The sequence below is a fragment of the Rhinolophus sinicus genome, linkage group LG01, assembly GCF_036562045.2.
Source record: "Rhinolophus sinicus isolate RSC01 linkage group LG01, ASM3656204v1, whole genome shotgun sequence".
In the NCBI taxonomy this organism is placed as follows: Eukaryota; Metazoa; Chordata; class Mammalia; order Chiroptera; family Rhinolophidae; genus Rhinolophus; species Rhinolophus sinicus.
Genome location: NC_133751.1, coordinates 157,339,040 through 157,359,521, shown reverse-complemented (window position 1 = coordinate 157,359,521; position 20,482 = coordinate 157,339,040). Strand labels below are relative to the sequence as shown.

The window sequence follows — 20,482 nt, the reverse complement described above, 5'->3', positions numbered from 1 at the left end:
AAAACGCAGGATGGTGTGCTCCCAGCAACAAGCTCAGAAGGAAGTTATTATTACCCACAGTCTACAGATGCTAACGATGAAGCACAGAAAAATTAAGTCCTTTTCCCAAGATCATATAATAATAAAAGTGGTTCAACCCAGCAGTCTGGCTTCCGAGCCCAGTTGTCAGCATAACCCGATGAGGAAGGGGAGGGAGTGGAGAGAAAGACTGTCGGAGAGAAAGGAATTCGTGTACCCAAAAGGATACTCTGAGTTTCAAACGGTTCCTTCCAAGTTCTTCTCCCCATTTATTTCTGGGGTGTGCGCCCCACGCTTTAACCACTGAATAGATAATAAAGTGAAATGGGCCTGATTAGGGTCCAAGACCTGGAAGGCAGAAGGCGAACTTGGCTCTGAAAGTTACAGCAGTATGCTCTAACTGACAACCCAGAGCTGCGACCCTCAGGGAGTGAACTTCCAATCTCAGAACAGGGGGTTCACCTCCACTGCTTTTATGGGAGAAATTGGCCTTTCAACCTGACAGCCGGGAGCTAACGTTGGACGCGGGGAGTACAGGCGGTTCCAGGATCCAGACAACTCTCCCTTCCGGGCTCCCTCTCACAGCCCCAAATTTTCCTGCCTAAAATTTCCCTGCAGCGACAGCGGCTCAGCGAGTGCCGGTAGAGGTGGAGGCGGGGCACATCGGATATGGTTTTATTTCTAGTGTGAGAACAAACCCTGTTGAGAACCTTTTGCTTGCACGCCTCTCATCACGCAATGTGGGTGGTGCTTCTGAAAGTGCAAAGTGAACATCCCACGGTCTGAGTTTGTGACCTGGGACATGGGGGGTGTCACTTACTCCATCAGCGTTTGCATCCCTCATGACCTGAACACAGAGATCTGGCAGCTTTTGGCCATTGAAGAAGAACCATTTCTCTCACCCACTGTTGCCTTCCCGCCTGGGCTCTGAGTTTTCGGGCCTGTGAGCTCAGAGTCAACAGTGAGGCCACTGCTTCAGCGCCTCAGAACCTCGGGGACCTCTCGCCCCGTGCTGGGCGCGCTCTTGGGTCAGGAACCCTAACTCTCGCTCTCTTTGCTTTAACCATTGAATAGGTAATAAAGTGAAATGGGCCTAGTTAAGGTCAGGAAGACCTACGAGGCAGATGGCGAAATTGGATCTGAAAGTTGTGAAAGTATACTGAACTGACAACCCAGGACACATAACCTCTGGAGAAAGTGTCCTGGCTGTGAACGTCGAGTATGCCCAAGCCTTTTGGGTTTACTCACACTCCAGCAGACAGCAAAGGTAATCCTTGGCGGATGTTCAGCAGGGAAAAACGCCGACCCGGAACTCGAATTCGCGTGCGGGGCCAGGGGCGCCCACCTCCAGCCCTCCCGGGTGAACTTCGTGTCTGTTCCGGTGTCTTCCCAGGGATCACTCTGGTGCAGTGCCCCCCGCCCCTGCTCGTCTCCTGGAGAAATCTCTCCTTCGCTTCTGGGGTCCAAGGGGTGCTCTCAACATCAGGACCGTCAGTGTCCCTTCGCATCTGTCCACCTGCGCTCCCAGCACCTAGCCCTGGAGAGATGAGGTGGGTGTGGCGTAGCCTTCTCCTGGGATTCCCAGGCCAGAAGCCCAACCCCAAGTCGCAGCGGCCTTGCCTTCGTGACCCAGACCTGAGTTGAGTCCTGACTCTACTGAGTGTCCGTAAAGCAAGTGACTCGGTCTCGCTAAGCCTTGGTTTCCTCAATGTGGATAATTTTGTACCCACCACATAGGATGGTTCCCAAGAGTCAGTGAGATAACAAAGGTAAAGGGCTTGGCAGAACTCTGGGTGTTCAGGAAACGTTCAATAAATAAATGCTAACCGTTACTGTCAGTTATTGCAATGTATCTGTTTTGTCCACTAAACTGTAAGCTACTTGAGGACCGGAACCCCAGCACCTGGCACAGTGCCTCACACTGCAGGCGGGAGAGGAGTGGCTGACTGAACCCCTCCACCTCATGGGGGAGGTGAGGGACCACTAAAGATCGGTAAATCTGAGACAGTCTCTGAACTGTAGGCAAAGGAGACTTGAGTATGCAGCTAGAGGCGTGGGGGGGGGGGGGTGAGAGGGGGGAATGGCGCTGCCAAGGTAGCACTGGGCGGAGGACTCCAAGGCAATCCACTCTCTGCACAGCCGTTTCTGCCGTCTCAGGACCCTGGGCCCAACTCGTGATCCTGGAAGAGTTTTCTCGAGGTCACTCCCCCATGGGTGTGTTTCCTTTATGTCCTCTTACCCAGTTGGTGCAAGGGAAAAAACAAACAAACAAACAAAAAAACCGTGGGATCCAAGGACGCAGACCGCAGAGCCAGGGATCCCGTCTGTCTACCTAAGGGCCAAAGGGGCTGGCTGGAAGGAGCTGAGGGCACCCCGAGTCCCTGGAGGCCACGCTAGGGGCAAGCGGAGAAAACCAGGTTGAGGATACTAGCAATGAGAAAGAATTGGGTGAGAGTTGTCCCCAAGAAGATGGCCAATGAAGAAGGAATGAGAGCGCCGCTAGTCTGGGCCTGTAAAGGTGGAGACGGGAGGCTCCTGTAAACTAAACCCCCACCCTCTCTCTCCCAAAGTCGTTGAGCTCTAGAACGAACCTCAAAAAGATTCAGGAAGTGCAGGTTCCTAGAGCTACAATTTCAGGGACGAACACTTTAAAGAATACCTTTCAAACCAATGACCCGGCAAGCCGTGTCCCCCGGACCATCGATGAGAGAGGGCAAAGTGGCGACACGGGGCAGCCCAGCCAAAACATGTGTGGCCCCCGCGTGGGGCAGGCGAGTGGGAATTGGCCTACCCCTCTACGCACGAAGGGTACCCGGGCGCCCACCCGCCTTCCCTGCCGGAAGGGGCATCCTCTCCCCCCTACACACACCTCTCAGGGTCGGCTTTCTGTGTAACAGAGGACGCCCAAAGATCCAGCAGACGCAGTGTGCACTGGCTCAGGCGATGTCTTGAAATCCTGACCCAGGCCAACGAGGTATGGGGTGAGGGGAGGGGGGAGACGCGGGCAGACGGCTGAAAGCAAGGCGAAGCTGATGTGTTCTCCAGGGCGCTCGCCGTCTGCTGGAGACCTGGAGCTGTTCCACTAAGGCTCACAGTCAATACTCTGTGACTTGCGCTACTGCCACAGAGAAAGGAGGGGTACCTTACTCAAAGGAAGTCGTGCCTGCCCTTGAGCCTCAGTATTCACGCGTACGATGGAATGATGATTCCATCCCTGCCTGGCAAGGGGTGTCATGAGGCCCCCCCAGGAAGAAACGGTGAGACTCGGTGACCAGGTAAAGTGCCTCAGCGACAACCGGTGGGCACGGGATCCAAGGCAGGAATATCTCAGAGATGGGAATTGGAACATAAGGCCAGAGCGGAGACACTGAGCTCTCCTCCTTTCCCCATCCTTCTCTAGGTCCCTGTAGGTAAAAGAATGCCCAGGCGGAGAGAGAAAACCGAAAGCAGAAAAGAGGAAGATAGGCTCCCTACGTCTGAAGCACCTCTATTCCTCCAAACCCAGTGTGAGCTCCCCCTTAACTCCTTTCAGATCACTATAGAAAGAGCCATCAGTCGTCTCTGAACTGTAAAGGAGAATGTCATTTCTCTGTAGTATTGTCTCCCTGACTTTAGACCAAAGTAAGGAAATCATTTGAATATTGTGATGCGGTGATCAGATGATTTGGGCAAACACAGATTTGCACCTGGGTTCTCAGAATTAGTATCTCAAGTCTTTAATTGATTCTCCAAATGCAGGTGTAACCTCTCCCCCACTCTTGCTCGTTGTTTCTGGTGTTCTACATGCACACGCAATCCCTTGTTTTCCAGTTAAAAGGGAACTTGAGTCATAGTTCCTTCCAGGAAGATGCCATTTTCCAGATCTCAGCTAACCTGGACTTTAGGCTATTATCGGAGGTTCTCATAGATAATAAAATGCAACACATTTATCACCATGAAAAAGTCTGGAGGACATACTTGTGGTGAGAACAAAGGAGCAGAGAGAAGTCGAGAGGATGGCAATTGGATCTTTTATATTTCATGGGGGAGGGGGGTTCTATATAAAGTCAAAACAGCTACCTACCATTGCAGTGACAGAAAGACTTGGAATTTGGAGTCAAGACACCAAAAGGCAATCTTGATTAAATATCAAGAGCTTAATTTTGTAACTGGTTCCCACAAAGCAGCAGGCTGGGTTCAGCGATGAGGCACTGTGTCCAGTGGCGAGCATTTCTAATCAGCTCACCCTTCTCCATGAGGGGCCTTCCTTAACCAGAAGAAAGGCTGGGAACTAAATCCAGGCAGATTTGAAGGCGGATTACCTTCCTCATTATTCAGAGAGGCTGAACTGTGTGGATGCTGTAGTTTTAATTACATACTTGGTTTTTCTGGGGAAGACCAAAGATCGTATTTTTCAAAGTATCAACTTGTTTTCCATTAGGCAGTTGTTGTAACAAGTTCTTTCAGCGACATGTTATGTTTTTAGGAAGGGGTTGCTTCAGATGGCGCGCACTAGCACAATTTTGTGGCTTTTAATTACTATTTTGTTCTTTTGGGGGGTTTCAGAGGCTGGCGCCTAGGCATGATTAGACCGTCTACTGGGCCCGCGGCAACCACGCACACCCCCAGCAGGTGGCGCCACAAGGCAGGCACTGCCGCAGGAACTGCGGACTTGGGAGTCCAGTACAGGAGAGTTTCCCTTAAGTCCGGAGCACGGTTCCCAACCACCAGGAAATAGAGATATAAATTAGGTCGCCACTTCCTATAAAAGAAGAAATTGCAATAACCAGGCGGAACAGGGTCCTACAATGGAAAAAAAAAAGACTGTGAAATGATTAAGTGCATGAGATGAAACTTTTTCTACTGAAACAACTTTAACTACTTTACTTTAACTACTATAACTTTACCAAAATCGAGATGACTCTCTCACCTAAGTATTATTCCATTTCCTTCTCGCAAAAACATAGAATTTAGAGTTAGAACGAACTTTGAAGACCATCTGGTCAGTCTGGTCTGGCTTTCCAAACTAGAAATTCCCCGGGATGGTTTTTGGGGTGTCAGCCATCTAACATACGTAATCACTCAGTCTCCGCGTGTTAGGAAAGTGCAAGGGAAAATGATGTCAAATAGTATATCATTAGCAATTCCTTTGAATTTAAATAGTTTTCTTCTCAAGTAACAAGGAAAAATCGTTTAAATATTACTTAATTAATTGTCCTAATATCCCTGCGGGTTGACTAGGAAGCAGGTGTTGTTACACAGTACATAGTTCATGGACAATTTAAATCAATTGATCTACGTCAAGTGCCCAATGGCTGACAAGAGTTAAGTGCCAGAAACTTCGAGGAAAAGCGGACCTAGTTCTGGCCCAGCTCTCCTACCGCTTTATTTTGACTAATGTTTGAAAGCTGACCTCAGACATGAAGGTACCAATCCCTCCAATTGGTTGTACACTTGTGCACAGAATAGGAAATGCCAGTCTCCGTCTTCACGCCTTCTGTCCTCCTGCCGCCAGCCACCCTAACTCCCCACCCCACTCCCAGCCCCTCGCCTGGCTGCTCACATTCAGCAGAGGCCTGTCTGCACCCGCGACCACATCAGCCGCAGCGCCTGCCTTGTGACACCCCCCGCCCCCTGCTCGATGTGCCTGTGAGCCAGTAGCCCCGCGGGCCGGCGCTTCTGATTGGCGGTTGCTAGGTGACGTCGCCTGCGCTCACGTGACGAGTGTTAAATGCCTAGCCTGCAGGAGCCCGCCCCACAGACAACCGTAAAGCCGCTGCGGGCTGCTCACCTGCTCCCGCCTCCCGGAGCCTGGGTCCGGCCCTGACACCCCTGCCCCCTCCACTGCCCGCCCCCCGCCCGAGCTGGCGTTGGGCAAGGAGCCGAGCGGGCTGAGAGGCGGAGAAAGGATGCGGCCGGCGGCAGCTGTCCCAAGCAGTGCACGGTGATCGCCTCCCCGGAGGAGGAGTTGCCTAGACCGTTGCCACATTTCTTGTTTTCCTCCCCCACCCCACCCACCCCTAATTACATTGGCTGCTAGAGGGGACCGGGAGAGACGGAGGAGGCGCCTCGCTTTCCCCCTTGCGCCCGCTACCCCTGCTCTTTTCCGTCCGGGGCCAGGATGACTGGAGTCTTTGACAGTCTGGTGGCTGATATGCATTCGACCCAGATCACAGCCTCCAGCACATACCACCAGCACCAGCATCCCCCGAGCGGCGGCGGCGCTGGCCCCGGCGGCAGCAACAGCAGCAACCTCCACAAGCCCCAGGAGTCGCCCACTCTCCCGGTGTCCACAGCTACCGACAGCAGCTACTACACCAACCAGCAGCACCCGGCGGGCGGCGGCGGCGGTGGGGGTTCACCCTACGCGCACATGGGTTCCTATCAGTACCACGCCAGCGGCCTCAACAACGTCCCTTATTCCGCCAAGAGCGGATACGACCTGGGCTACACCGCCGCCTACCCCTCCTACGCGCCCTACGGGACCAGTTCGTCCCCGGCCAACAACGAACCTGGTATGTATAACGCTGGCATCAGGGTGCCAACTCGGTCTAACTACTAGGATGGGTGAGATGAAAATGTTTGGGGCGGGGATCCCTTCGGAGCCCTGGCCTTTCAAACTACCTGCTCCCAGCCCGCCCAGTTCCCTTTACCCTTCTCAACCTCCCATCTGCCGAGGGTCACCGAGTACGTCCTACGATCGATCTTCAGCTGGCCGGACCCGGTGACCCCAGGGGCCGCGCGGTGCATGCCTCATGGTAACCTCATTTCCTTGCCACCTGCTTCTCCTTTCTCTCCGGTGTGTGCCTGTCTTCCCTTCGCTAGAAGGCCAAGCTCCGGGGTTCGATGACCGCACCCGTCCGCGCGCTGCGAAGTTGCGCCTAAGAACTCGCCTCCCGGCTCCGGCCAAGTCCCAAGCCCGGCCTCTCTGCAGGAGAGAACTCTTGGGCTCCCCTGGTTGCACGGTTCTCACAATTCCGTTTCGTTACAGAGAAAGAGGACCTCGAGCCTGAAATCCGGATAGTGAACGGTAAGCCAAAGAAAGTCCGGAAACCCCGCACCATCTACTCCAGTTTCCAGCTGGCGGCTCTTCAGCGACGTTTCCAAAAGACCCAATACCTGGCACTGCCCGAGCGAGCCGAGCTGGCGGCGTCTCTGGGCCTCACCCAGACTCAGGTGAGAGCTTGCGGCCTGGGAAGGGACGAGGAGGGCGCTGGTCTAGGATGGCCGGGAAGCAGGCGGATTCAGGACAATGTTTTTTAAAAATATTTTTAAAATAATTTTAAAGATTTCGAGGCCCGCGCCTTTGGCGGCCTAAACTTCTACACTCGAAACTGAAATCTTCCAGAGGGAGGACAGGGTGGGCAGAAATGTGGTACCATGTTGTCTTTCCGCGCGCTACTGATTAAGAGGGTAAAATAATTGGCCCTCCTGACCCCCTGCTGCTGTCACCACCACCACTGTGCACACACACCAGCTGTCTTGGACTTTTTGAAAGGACCACGCAATGGAGTAGGAACCATCGCAGCCTACGAGGCCTCGGCACGTGACCTGCCTACCTGCCCAGGGTGCTCGATGCTCACCTCTTGTTGGTGGTCTTTCTACGCTTCCTTCCCTCCCATGTCCGGTGCTGAGTTTCCTTCACTAATGCTCGGGTCCTTTTTCCTCAAAGGTCAAAATCTGGTTCCAGAACCGCCGGTCTAAGTTCAAGAAGATGTGGAAAAGCGGTGAGATCCCCTCGGAGCAGCACCCTGGGGCCAGCGCCTCGCCACCTTGTGCTTCGCCACCGGTCTCCGCGCCAGCCTCCTGGGACTTCGCTCCGCAACGGATGGGGGGCGGCGGCGGCCCTGGCAGCGGCGGTAGCGGCGCGGGCAGCTCAGGCTCCAGCCCGAGCAGCGCGGCCTCGGCTTTTCTGGGCAACTACCCGTGGTACCACCAGGCCTCCGGCTCCGCCTCACACCTGCAGGCGGCGGCGCCGCTGCTGCACCCCACACAGACCCCGCAGCCGCACCACCATCACCACCACCCTCATGGCGGCGGGGTCGCCCCGGTGAGCGCGGGAACGATTTTCTAACCCCAGGGAGACTGTGCCAGAGACTGAGCAAAGACCCATTATCCTCAGTGCTCGCCGCAGGGCAGGGTCCCTCCAGCAGGCCCGCGGAGGGCACCCACCCCTCCCGGAGCCTGCAGCCCCGGATGGCCTGCCCCAGGCCCTGCGCCTTCGCAAGGCCACCGAGCTGCGGAGAACTGGAAGGTTCCTCTTTTGGAGCCCCCCGGCAGCTGCGTGGTGAAGGCCGCGGGCCAGGGCCGCCTTTCCGACCTGAGCCCCGCCTCAAGACTTGATTCCCCTCCCCTCTCCGCCCGGCGAGGCCGGCCGGCGCCTTCCTCGCCGCGGGCCGCTAGCTGAGTCCCGGAGAGAGACGCCTCCCCCGCCCGCGAGGCTTCCCCAGCAATCTGAGGCTCCTTTCTCCTTGCCCGCCCCCAGGCTCAGCGCAGGCGGCCTGGGTTATTGACCTCCGGGGTCCTGCCTGCCCTCCCGCCCCCAACACTCCTTTGAGCCCCGGCGGTCCTCCGCTTTTTTTCTGCTCTGCGGGTTCCAGCCCTTGGAGCCCCATCTATCCCCCACCTTAGCTCTCCTCCAGTAACGCTCCCTGAGCTCTCTCTCCTCATCCATCACCAGTGGAGTTTTTTTATTTTTATTTTTTTAAAAGTTTAGGTGCCTTCGCGGATGACCTCATTTTGATGTTGAAAAAAAAAGTGATTTTTTAATATGTGGACACTGCAAAAAAAAAAAGTGTTTAAATTATCTTTTTTAAAATCTATTCAGGATTATTAGCCTGGACTTTCGACAAAGAGTTTGTAAATAAAGGTGTCTGTGCAGATTTTCCCACTGATTTATTTGTATAAAAATACTCATCTTTTCAGACGTTTTTGTAAACCCCCACTTGTGAAAACTACGGTTTAGCAGTGACCTCACCCTCCGGTTTATTTTTCCCTTAAAATTTTTCTCAGTTAAACTAAGCTACTGATTTGGATTTGTTTTATCTTATCCTAAAGTCTTTGTTCTTGAAATGAAAGGTATTTTGGGGTTATTTATTATGAAAACAACAAGCTCTTAATGTTGATTTTACAATATGAAGAGATTATTTAAATAAATTATTGTTTTCATTGGATGTGTGCGCTTTTTCCATGGTGTCATGACCCGGAAGCTCCAGCCGCTGCCCAGGCGGGGGAACCTGGTCAGCCAACAGTGACATTTACATCTTTTGGAGGCTGCCAGTGCGGCTAGGCGAGGATAGGCACATTTGGCTCAGGCCCTGAGGCGTGTTCGAGCTGTGCCCCCACCCGCGTCCGGCGCGGGGTTCGCCAGCTCGCGGCGTAGTGAGTCAGTCCGCGCCCGGCGGCTCCAGCCTCAGCCAGCCAGGCCCCTCCGGCGCCGGCGCCACCGCCCAGTGCCTGGGCGGTCTCTGCCACCCCCGCGCCCCCGGTACTGGCCAGGCAGTTCCTCCAAGACGCCGCTGGGCACCTGCAGTCCGAGCCTAAGAGCTGCTGAAGTCGGAGTCAGACCCCCTCATTGGACCCTCCCCTCTGTTTGCTCCACAACCTTTCTGGGGCTGGCTGAGCCGAGAACTCAGCGAGGCACCCAGGCCCTCGGGAGACTCGGTTGGCTGCTCTGGAATGCAGGGCGATACAGGCGCACAGGGCTGCACCAGCACACATGCGATCACACACTGTGACCCTCGCACTCACATCTATGTTATCACACACACTCAGTCACACACACGTACTGAATCACACTCTTACACTCACACACATGAACACTTGAAACGAGTTCATGCACACTCACACATTCACACTCATTGATATACAAACTCACATATGCACCTTCACGCACAGATGCACACTGACACGGAGACTGATGCACGTTGCCATGGGAGTGGCATCCTTCCATCTCACATTCTCCAAGGGGAAATGTCCACACATCATTCAGCTCTGCTTTCCATTTTGGGTCCTAGCTTTGGAAGTGATCCTACTTTATGGCGTTCCCTGCAAAGTCCCTTTTCTTGAAAGCTATAGTTAGAAACTTCCTGGCTTCGAATCACTGTGTAACTTTGGGTTACCCACTTAACCTCTCTGTGCTGCTGTTTGCAGATCTATAAGATAGAAGAAATAATAACTATCTCAGAGTCGTGAGCATTTAATGTGGCAATGATGTAACACAGTGCCTGGCACATAGTAAGCACTCAATGCGTTTTTGCTATTTGTAGTATATTGTTTGATCCCAATGCTCCCAAACAAGGAGGCTTTACTTATGCCTGCAATTAGGAGTCCCAGAGTTACCCAGAGGCCTTTCCAACCTCATCTTATACCGAAGAGCAGCACTCTAGGGCTAGGAGACCGCTAGCCCTTTCCAACACGGAAGCCTACACCTCAGGCATCCTCTCTGAAGGGACAAGGCTCCACTGGAATGGAGGTTGGGGGCAAACCAGAAAGCCCTGCTTGCCAGATCCAGGCCTCCTCTCCTTTAAGATGGTAATTCAAGCCATCTTTATTGTGTGTCTTCAACTCACCTCTGCTACAAACCACGTCTGGTTTTTCTAGGCTCAGTGGCATCGTCCTGAGAGGAATCCCGACTTTTCTGGCCAGATTGTTTTGGGGCCTGCACCGAGTCTGCTTTACAACAGAGTATGATCCAGGGAATTGGGGGTCTGGGGAAGGCAGGGAGACTACACAACCCAGTGTCCACTTGCATTCCTCCAGTGTTTTCTCAGGCTAGGGAGGCCCAAGCTGAAACCCACTGACCCAGAGATTCTGACTTCCCTAAGCAGCTGCTGCCTAGCAGACCCCCATTCCTGTCCTCCCGCCTCCCAGCTCCAAATTCCATGGTTTTCTTTGAGTGCCAATAGCTGGTGCCAGCCTTCCTCCTGCGGTTGGCTGTGCCCTCCTCTCCTTTGCGCGCACTCCCCTCCCCCTCCTGAAACCAGCGAGGAGAGACGGGGCAGTAAATTGGCTGGTGTCGAGGATCTGCAGCAGACAAGATGATTAAGAGGCCTACGCCGGAGCGCCCGGGGCAGGGAATGTCAGCCCAAGTTGGAATCACGCAACAGGCCTTGGCATGAGCGAGCCTGGGAGCCGGGAGGGCGGGAGGCTCCAGCTCCGGGGTGGGCCGAGGCCTCACAGACTCGCCGGAGTCACCGAACCTGGCACCCTGCGGCGGCGGGGTCGGGCCGGGCCAAGGCGCGTCTTTCCCCGGGAAACCGGGGAAGCAGAGGGCAGGAGGGTGCAGGGGCCAGAGGAAGGGGGCGTTTCCGCAGACGAGAAGGGCAAAGAGAAGGGAAAGCGAGGATGCGCTGGGGTCCCAGAAGTGAGGAGGAGGAAAGGGGGAGGGGTGAGCAAGGGGAGAAACAAAGCCCGGCTGGGGGAGGCGGGGGCTGGCTCCAGCCCCGCCGGGGGCGATGCGCTGGCAAGCCTTTCTCACAGTCTCGCGGCCCGCGGGGAGACGCGGAGCCTTGTGATCAGCCCGCCACGGAGCAGACTCGCTCCCCCCGCGCCCGACTGTGCGCGAATGAAAAATGAAAATGGGAAGCCGCGATCTCGTCTCCCTACACTGGGAAACCAGCCGCACTCCGAACACACATAAATTTTCATTGTAATCCCTTTTCCGTTCGGTCGCGTGAAATATCAGGCCAGAGACAGGATGTGACAAAAGCTGGGAAGCCGGGGAGGGAAGCCAGAGTGAGGGGACCCCGGCCCTCTCCGCTCCACCTCCTGGCAGGATTGCTCGGAACTCCGGCGGAGCGCGGGCACTGAGTTCCAATTCCTGAGGCAGGCAGCCGGGGCGCGCCCGCACCCTCTTTCCTCCCATTCCAGTCCCTCCACAACCCCAGCGCGCGCTCCGCCGCGGGCCAACCGGCCCCCGGTGCTCTGCTGGGCGTAGACACACCCCCTCCCACTGCCGGGTATTCCTGCCGCCCTCCCCGCCGCTCCTGGGCAGGGGAGGGCAGAGAAGAAAGGGAACGGATCCCGGGCCTAATCAGCGCGGCTGCAATGTGGGACCGTTTAGGAGGCTTCCCCTCGGCCTTCTTTCAGGATTACTTGTGAAAATTGTGAATATCCGTCCTGTGTAAGGATTTCCGAGACTGGTGGGGCGAGTTTGGGGGAAGTATCAGGTTTGATAGAGGCGGAGAGAGTGCGGGAAGACTGGAGCATTGTTTACAGTTTTGTGGTTGAAGGGGGAGAATCTGGAAAGGGGGATAAAAAGAGGAATGCGGAAGTGGTCGATGGTCCCCTCCACGGTTAGAAGCCCCCGCGAAGAATGATGTCGGGGAGCAGAAAAACCCCTTGCCTTTCCAAAAAAGTCGTCCTCACTGACTGTAAAAACAAGGAGCAACCAACCCCTCCCCCCCCCACACACACACACTCTGACACTACCTCCCGCCTCCCTCCGCCGCGTCCCAGTCCCAAGCACTCGCTCAAAAGTCACAAGCCAGCTGCTTTCTCGCCAGGGAACAGCGACCAACAATGCCTTAAACCTCTTTGAGAATGAAGCTACAGATTCTCTCTTCCTCCTAAAATATAGGTCCCTTTGCATTCGACATTGGGGTCCGGGATCCACGAAGCGGGTGGGTGGGATGCGTTCCTGCGGGCCGGGTTACACGCGCCCCTGGCCAGGTACTAGTCTCTCGCGGGCTCTGGCAGGATCAAGTCACCCAAAACAATTCCAGGAAAGCCTTCCCCCGACAGATCCACCCTCCCTACCTGGGATCTGACCCGCAAGCTTTACCCACTGCCCCTCCCCTCTCCCAAAACACACCAGCGCGGGCGGATGCAGAGGCCCCATGTCCCTCCAAGGCCCCCCTGGCGGGAGTTCCCCTCTCGGGGACGTGTTTGTCAGTGATTGCCACATTACAAGAAGTTACATTCCGCCCTGAGGCCTGGGACCGGGCGGGGCGAGGGATACAATGTGTTTCAAGAAAAGAAAGAGCAGGCAAGTCTATGAGCAGCAGCTCCTCGGCGCCTCCAAGTGAGGACGCAGGCACAGTAGACCTTTCTTCCCGGGACCGCCTTGGGCTCCGGCTGCTTTCTCTTCCTCGGGTCCCGCCAGACCGCAAACACTGCGGGTTCTTAGTAGTTTGCAGGCTGCGTGGCAGCGCTTCCGGGATTCTCCGGAGACCCGTTTTGGAGATCCTCAGGAGTCCTGGTGCCACCCGCTGCGTCCCTGATCGAGTTGGGCCAGCGCAAGGAGCTGGGGGGCACGAAGGGGGGGTGACGAGGTTTGGGCGCGGAGTCGGGGAAGGTGGAGAATGGCTTCAGGAGGCGGGCCGGGGCTGCAAGGGCCGCAGATTAGAATTTCGGGGAAGGAGCAGAGGCAAGGAGGAAGGAAGGACTGGAAGTGGATCGCGCCGGGGGCAACCCCAGAGCTCAGGCTTGGGCCCGCACAGAGCAAACATGGCGGGCTTTCGGCACTCCCGCTCCTCCCCTCCTTTTTGTGGTGCAGAAGTCTCAGACACCGTAGAGATGAAACCGTCGCTCACGGAACAATGGGGACTTCTGGCATGGGAACCCAACTGAGTCCGGGCTGCTTGGAGCGGTGGCCGCGCTCCGGTGGGCTTCTCCAGCCGGGAGACACCGCGTTGCCCCCTCCCCTGGGGCAGCCCCCGCTCCGCCCCATCCCACCGTGGCCCTGGCCTCGGCTTCTTAAAGCCGCAGGGTGTCTCGGTGCCCTAGAGAAGCGCCGCCCAAGTGGGGAGTGAGTGTTGGGGGGGCGCACTATCTCGGGGCGGTGGAGGCTGAAGAAGAGCCTAGGCGGTCGCGGGGCTGGCCTCGAGGACCTAATTTAGCTCCTTTTCTCCCCAAAGCCTCCAAATAGTAGCAGGCTCGTTGACGCCGGCACTGGGCGGCAGCTAGCACTCGGTCTTGGAGTGCTGTCTCCTCACTCACAGCAACTCCTCAGTAAGCCAGTTGCCCCATCACCCGGTTCCCCGCCTTCTGCCCCCTGGGCCCCGCCTGCAGATTCCAGGGCCCCACCCGGCTGCACTGTGGAGGGGGTTTGCGAGAATCCGGGAAAGGGGCCGAAGAAAGGAGGAGGGGAGAACTGTAAAGAAAAAGAAAAGAAAGGTGTCGGGTGGGGGTGGGGATCCGGCTCAGTCACTTTCTCGCTCTATTGCTGCTTTAAGGGTGGGTACCCGGGACCTTGGGGGCATCCAAGCCTGGAAGAGCAGGCACGCGGGGAAAGGGATTCTCTTCCTGACATGTTCACGGGACAACAGTGAAAATTTGCCTTGGGTGGCCAGTTCTCTCATTTGCCCCTATTAAAAGAAAAAGCCCAAGAAATTCAATTAAAGCTACCCCAGCCAGGCGCTATTTGAGGCATGAATGTCTCCCCTAAAGCTGCAGTAATCATGTGGCATTAGACACTTACTTCCGGAATCCTATAGCCAACCTGAAAAATCCCAGACCCCCTTTTCCCCTAATTTTTGCTCTGATCTGTAATTTTATCCACATTTGCACTAGTTTGAGCATTCTGGCTCTCCCATCTGAAAGCCTGCAATTACTATATAATTCTTCGCAATTTCAGATGTCCTAATATGGACTGTAATTTTTGCGCAAGACAATTTCCTGCTATTTCAAGCATCAACATTGTCAAAGTTGTATGTACATAATAAATGGGAATATCAATGCATAGTTTTTAGCATAACATCTTGACTCCTCGATAATTATATCCGTTCGGAGCCTACGCAGAATTAGCCTGAATTGCATGGTAACTGCTGCTGCTTTAAAATTTTTAAAAATTACTCATAATTTTCCCAAAGATTACCAAGATCTCGAGTGCACAATGTCATCAGCGTAATGAAGAGTAAACATTTATGCTAATAATCTGCAATTTTTTTCATCAGCTATAAAGACAGAGGCTATATAGCCGAAAATTTCAGTCCTATTCTGCAAGCGCAGCGCTGCAAAAAGCCTGCGGCGCTCGGAGGCGCCTGGTCCCGGGGACCTCTTTCCACTCTTTACTCTCAGGATAGGAGGATGGGGCTGGGGGATTCTTTTTGGTTTTCTGGTTTTGTTTTGCTCTGGTTTGGTCGGTTTTGTATTTCCTATTTTTCCTTTTTTTCTTCTTCTTCCTTTTTTGCCTTTTCTTTCCTGTCATTCTCCCAGCCAAAAGCCGCCTTCGACCCTTTTGATTTGATGTAGCAAAGATTGTGTCCAGATTATCTGAAATTGACACTGAAGAAGGTAAGGGTGGAAACCGGTTTCATTTTTCAGAGGGTTGGAAGGCTGAGCTGCGTCCGCCGCCGCGGCTCCCGCTCCCAGAGTAGGAGGGTGGGGGAGTGATTATGTATGCACCAGCTAATTCTTCCATCAAAACTTCTTGTCAGCGATGTTAAGATTATTTTTTTTCCTTTTTACAAAAACACTTGATGTTTCAGGAAGTGTTAAGCCCTGAAGGTTGGGGGATGAGGGCGGGGGTAGGAAAGGAGTGGGTGGGGGGGACATGTGTCTTGAGTCTGGGGAAGGCACCCTTTAGAGCCCTTTGCCTGTCTACACTGGAGTCGGAGCTTGTTGTAGAGCTGGGGCTTTCTTTGAGTCATGGAAGGGAGAGATCCTTACCCTCTGTACTGCATTTGATGAAAGTTCCAATGGCGGTGAGGGATGAAGAGCGGGAAAGTTCGCTTGAGCCTTTGATTTCAGGATGATTATTAACCTAGGCGATGGAATGACAAAAACTAGAGAATTCTGAAATTGGTTTGTAAAAAATACAGAATGAAAGAGATGGATGGAAGGATAAAAATATATAGCTGGGGGTCTGGGTTGCTTCTTTCTATCCAGTTTTTCTTGAAATCAAGTATCTCAGGTTCTGTATCCAGCACCTAGACTTACCTTTCTTTAGGTGACAGAAGTTGATATTTCTTTAAGGGGAGAGATTTACGTAGTTAATCTTTACATCAAATGACTAAGAATAAATTCGTGTTTCTGTGCATATAGGTGGAGGGAATTTTAAAACTTTTTGTGCCTCTTAAAATTAGTCCAGAATAGGTAAGTCTGAAGAGCGATCTCACTCAGCCCAGGTACAGATCCCAAAAAGAAAGAAAGAAAAATAAAACATGATGCCGTAGTCCATGAAGGAAAGCTGTACACTATATAAACATGTTTCCCATTTCATATTTTTTAAATGTTGCCTAAATTTAGGAGCTGTGTTCTTCCACAATGAGACTACTACTTGTAGGACCACTCAGTCCCAGGCTTATGAAACCCAAGACCAGTGAGGAGGGGGCTGTGGATTGTTGCTTTTGCCCCTCCACCCCCACTCTTACCCCCTTTTAGAGCGAGTGTGTATGAGAGAAGATATTAAAGAGGTATCTGTTGTTTGGCAATTTTGCTAAGTCTGTCTTCATTACTTCGACGCTGTGCATTTGCTAATTTGGAGGCCCGGCCATTGACAAGCTTGCTCCATACACCTGCAAGCAATTTGCCGGCTCCGGTACCGGAGAATTGCAGAGATGGCAGCTCGCACCTATTTGATTTTTTTTTTCCTTTTCTCAATGCACAGCAAATTTGGCTTTCAGTGCGTTATCTCTTTTGTTAATGCAAAAAGATTCCCTGGGCGAAAAAATTGCTCATAATTACCAGAGAGATGGGGAAACTGCATTAGAATAAATAAACCTGAAATTACTGTAATTATGTTGTGTTTGATGGCCCGGCTTGTAATCAAGAAGAGAATACAGTGAAATGATGCTGACCCTCTTGGGTTTGCAGCTGTATGCGCACTTTGGGGTCTTTTTTTTTTTTTTTTTTTTGCAGAAAAGAGTCATTTTGATAATCATTAAGCTGTGTGTAACCTATTTCAGAAGTGTTTTAAAATGAGGTTCACATTTTTTGAACAAGGGGGGGAAAAATCCCAAAATTACATTTTGCCATTACAGACTCATACATAAGGAAAGGTTGTGTTTTCTAAGTGACAATTGTTAAGACATAATATTCGAAATCAGTATTTAATCATTATAATGAGGTATTGTTTAAATATAACCACCTTTGGATTATTCATAGTTTAATTAATATACTCATTATGAAAATCTTTGAATCAGATATTTGATGAACTACTTGTCAGTAACAAGGCAGCATTAATTAGGCCTATATTGAGATTAACATTTTTTAAAAAGTACAACCGCTTATAATTATAATAGAGCCTAACTAAAAACCGCCTTCACTGAGCTAAAACTAATAATTTCTCTATTTGAACTGTTAGCAAGAGATTATTAAATTAGTATAAGCTAATATCTCAAAGTATTAAAATCCGCTTGACCAAGTAGATTTTGCCTGTGGCTGCAGGCATTGGGCCCTGACTGCCGTCTGGGGAACCCGAGTCAAATGCGTGAGAGAAATCTGCCAGAATCTCCCCGCTAGCAAAATCACATTTCGCAGGGTAACCAAATCCAGGAAGGTCCCTGCTCCCGCGCCAGAGCCCAGTCTGGGCAATGAGGCCCCATCCGGGCCCGCACCCTTTCCGAGGTCTCATCTCTCCCATTAGCGCTTCAGGTTCTGGGGGCCTGCGGGAGACGAAAAGCCCCAACCCCAGGCCGTAAAGGGGCCTAAAGGTCCCAAGCTCCATACCCCACTACCTCTCCTACTTTCTCTACACCTTCTCCTCCCGCCACTTCCCCTCCCCTTCCCAAAGGGCGCAGGAAGAGCCTGGCGCATCTGATCTTTCACCAGCACCAATTGAAAAATGGGTGCTTGTCACAACACAGATCACTGCCTTCTCCGCTCTGCTCTCCAGAGCGCTCTGCAAAGGGCCCCCCAAAGGCGGAGGGCCAGCCCCCACGGGAAGCAGTGTCAGAAGGCGGGTGCGAGAGAATTGGGAGTCGCTCAAAGCAGCTGTCGGGGCCCGCAACTTTCCCGAGCTTCCTCAGTTCCGAGTTGAGATTAAGCTGAAGAGCCGGGCCACTGGGCGGAGGAGAGTGCTAGGGTGGTTTTCGCTGCTCGGAGGTGACGTTCTTTAGGAGCGAACTGATCTGAGCGGTCCACTGGAGATGCCCCCTTAATGGCCTGGTCTGGGAACTCGACTCAGCCGGTTCTCTGGTTCCGACGAGTCAGCGGAGCCCACCTGCCCCTCGGCACCTCCATTTCTCCCAGGCGCAGAGAAAAGCCCGGGATCATTAGGCGGGAATTGGACTCTCCTTGTGGATAGGGCCAAGTGGGTGGGAGTGGCTGTGGAGGGGCCAGGGTGGCGCCTTGGGACTGTCCCCTGAAGCTCACTGATTGATTGGAGGGTAGCCTGGCAGACGTATCCTTCCGGCCCCTTTCCGGCGTCTGGCCGCGTCTTTTCCACGTCAAGATCCAGCACCCTCGGGGCAAGCAAAAGCCAGGAGGCCAGATCCCCGCGGAGGCGAGGGGGCAAAGCCGGGTGTCTCTGCGTCCAGGCTTCTAGGCCTCCCGCGAGGTGAATGGGCTTGGGGGGTACTCAGATCTCACCCACCGGCTGCCTTTGAGCTCTGCTTTGATCTCCTCAGCAGGCCTTCAGTCTCTTTGGTTCCTGAGCCCTGGCTCTGCCTTGCCGCACCTGTTCCTGATCCTCCTTCCCAGGGACGGTTGCCACTACCATTCTAACCCAGGTAGGGATCAGACCCCTAGGCGGTGAGGCAAGGCATGAGGAACAGTCCCAGAGGGGTGCCCTGCAGGCATCAGCCCCTTATCCTGGTATGTCTGGAGCCAGGAGTCGCTGCCGCTGTATTGTGTATCCCCAGAGGTGTGAGCCTGGCTGGCCCCCTGCACCCCCTGACACAGTACACCAGACAGCAGCTCTTTCTCGAAACCATAATTTTACTGTCTTAAAGAAACTTTACAACTTATTTACAAAGTCCTTTTTTTCCCAAGATACAAAGCAATAAGTTAACATTCTCAATATAAAACTAAACTTTGACATAGAGAACACAAAACACGGTTGATTTCAACTGATCACATTTTCCAAATTTCACAAGTAAAATGTCAAGATTCTCATTTCACAAAGCATCAGGTTTTACAGCCACACACAACGGAACGGAAAAAAGCTAAGCTTGTGCAACATGTTTACAGAACAATAATAATAACAATAATAATTAATAACAATAATAATATGTACAGCGATTAGATCCTGCACTGGAGACTGTGCGTTCAGGGTGGCGACTGGCATTATTCTGTGATCCATCCTCTGGGGATTCTTGTACAGCTGCTTTTGTCTTACTTTAAAGCCCACTGCTACAGGGCACTAACTAGCTCACGCCTGCCTCTTTCTTCTCACCACTGCCCTTCGGTCCTCTCCTTCTCCCTAAGGAGGAAATTCAGGTTTTCCTTCTTGTCCAGGCAAGAAGACTAAGCGTTCTTTTCAAGATGAGAAATTGTGTTGGCTTCATTTCTTTCTTTTTAAAATAACACAGGACATGTAAAAATGCAAATAATTCGGCTCCAGCCTCTACCAGCGAAGTACAAAAGTTACCATATAAGTTAAAAATCATCATATCCTCTTTATTCGTTTGTCGGTGCGTTTAAAGAAATCGGTACATTTGGACCTTGCGCTCCTCGTGCCCCACAGAATCGCGAACTGGCCAATATTCAGCCTCAGGCGAAGTCCATTTCTCAATAAATTAAAAACCCCTCCCTCCAATTTCTCCCAGTTCCCGAACAAGCTACACGGATGGTGAGGCAGGCCCAGGAGGAGGTCTGCAAGGACAAAATATCCCAGTATCCGGAAATAGGCGGCCTGGTGGACCGCGCCTCCTCGGACCTGGTGACTTTTTCCAGAGGCCGCACAATGAGGACAGCGGACAGACGAGGACCTCGACTTCGTCAGCGCACAGATACAGAGCGAAAGGAGACAAGAGACGGAAAGGACAGAAAAGAGCTTTTGCTTTTTCTACATTGCTTTTTTTTCCTGATAGTCCACACAGCTGAGGGTCTCGGGCCGGGTTCAGCCAGCTCGTTTTGTTGCAACGGCTGTCTCCGGTGGCTGTGCCTGCGCTCCAAGGCCGCTCTCTGCTGTCACCTCGCGGCTCAGGCCAGGGTTCGGGCGAGGGTGTGGGCTCCGGGTAAGTTGCCGGTTGAGACCACGCGGGGCTCCGAGGAAGAGGCTGCGGGCGTCCCGCCTTCACTGTTCCTTCTTCTTTCCCTCTGGGCCTTTCTCCAGGTCCAGGGCACGCGGATGGGGTGGGTGGACCGGGAGGCAGGAGGCGCTCGGGCCAGGGGAAACGGGAAGGAGGCTGGCGGGTGCGGGTGGGCAACCTTACATGAGTTGGGGTTGCTGCATAGCTTCTTGGTGCGCCGAGGGGTACCACGATGTGTAGCTGGGGATGTAGGAGCCTGCGCTGCCACCTGACCCCTTCCCGGATGAGGAGTTGGGGTTCCAGCCCGGTGGCACGGGCGGGGAGCCGGCAGACAGCGCTCGGCCGTTGGCCAGCGCGTTACCCTCCAGAGCCGCCCCACCCTGCTTCATCAGCTTCTTGAACTTGGA

At 53.3% G+C, this 20,482-nt stretch overlaps 2 protein-coding genes and 1 long non-coding RNA gene across 4 annotated transcripts in view; 2 read left to right on the top strand and 1 right to left on the bottom strand.

The window, feature by feature from the left end:
• Positions 1 to 5,776: 5,776 nt before the first annotated feature.
• On the top strand, positions 5,777 to 9,170 carry DLX2 (distal-less homeobox 2). Its single transcript, XM_019727495.2, has 3 exons — positions 5,777 to 6,512; positions 6,989 to 7,173; positions 7,670 to 9,170. The coding sequence occupies exons 1-3, from the start codon at positions 6,119 to 6,121 to the stop codon at positions 8,069 to 8,071; spliced, it is 981 nt and encodes a 326-aa protein (XP_019583054.1). The 5' UTR covers positions 5,777 to 6,118; the 3' UTR covers positions 8,072 to 9,170.
• Positions 9,171 to 14,963: 5,793 nt separating this feature from the next.
• LOC141572702 (uncharacterized) overlaps positions 14,964 to 20,482 on the top strand; it is a 73,817-nt gene continuing 68,298 nt past the window's right edge. The window contains exon 1 of the long non-coding RNA XR_012498084.1: positions 14,964 to 15,234. This is a non-coding gene — a long non-coding RNA (uncharacterized LOC141572702). The remainder of the gene's footprint in view (positions 15,235 to 20,482) is intronic.
• DLX1 (distal-less homeobox 1) overlaps positions 18,802 to 20,482 on the bottom strand; it is a 5,018-nt gene continuing 3,337 nt past the window's right edge. For both annotated transcript variants that reach the window (XM_074338031.1, XM_019727439.2), the window contains exon 4: positions 18,802 to 20,482. This exon is cut by the window's right edge and continues 27 nt beyond it. In XM_074338031.1, the coding sequence (XP_074194132.1) occupies positions 20,255 to 20,482 (228 nt within the window). In that variant the 3' untranslated portion in view covers positions 18,802 to 20,254.

Bases quoted from the DNA above. Each gene is read 5' to 3' on its own strand.
- DLX2 (XM_019727495.2), top strand. From the start codon at position 6,119: ATGACTGGAGTCTTTGACAGTCTGGTGGCTGATATGCATTCGACCCAG. The intron at 6,513-6,988 runs GTATGTATAACG...GTTTCGTTACAG, and splicing joins CCCGGCCAACAACGAACCTG to AGAAAGAGGACCTCGAGCCT. The intron at 7,174-7,669 runs GTGAGAGCTTGC...TTTTCCTCAAAG, and splicing joins TGGGCCTCACCCAGACTCAG to GTCAAAATCTGGTTCCAGAA.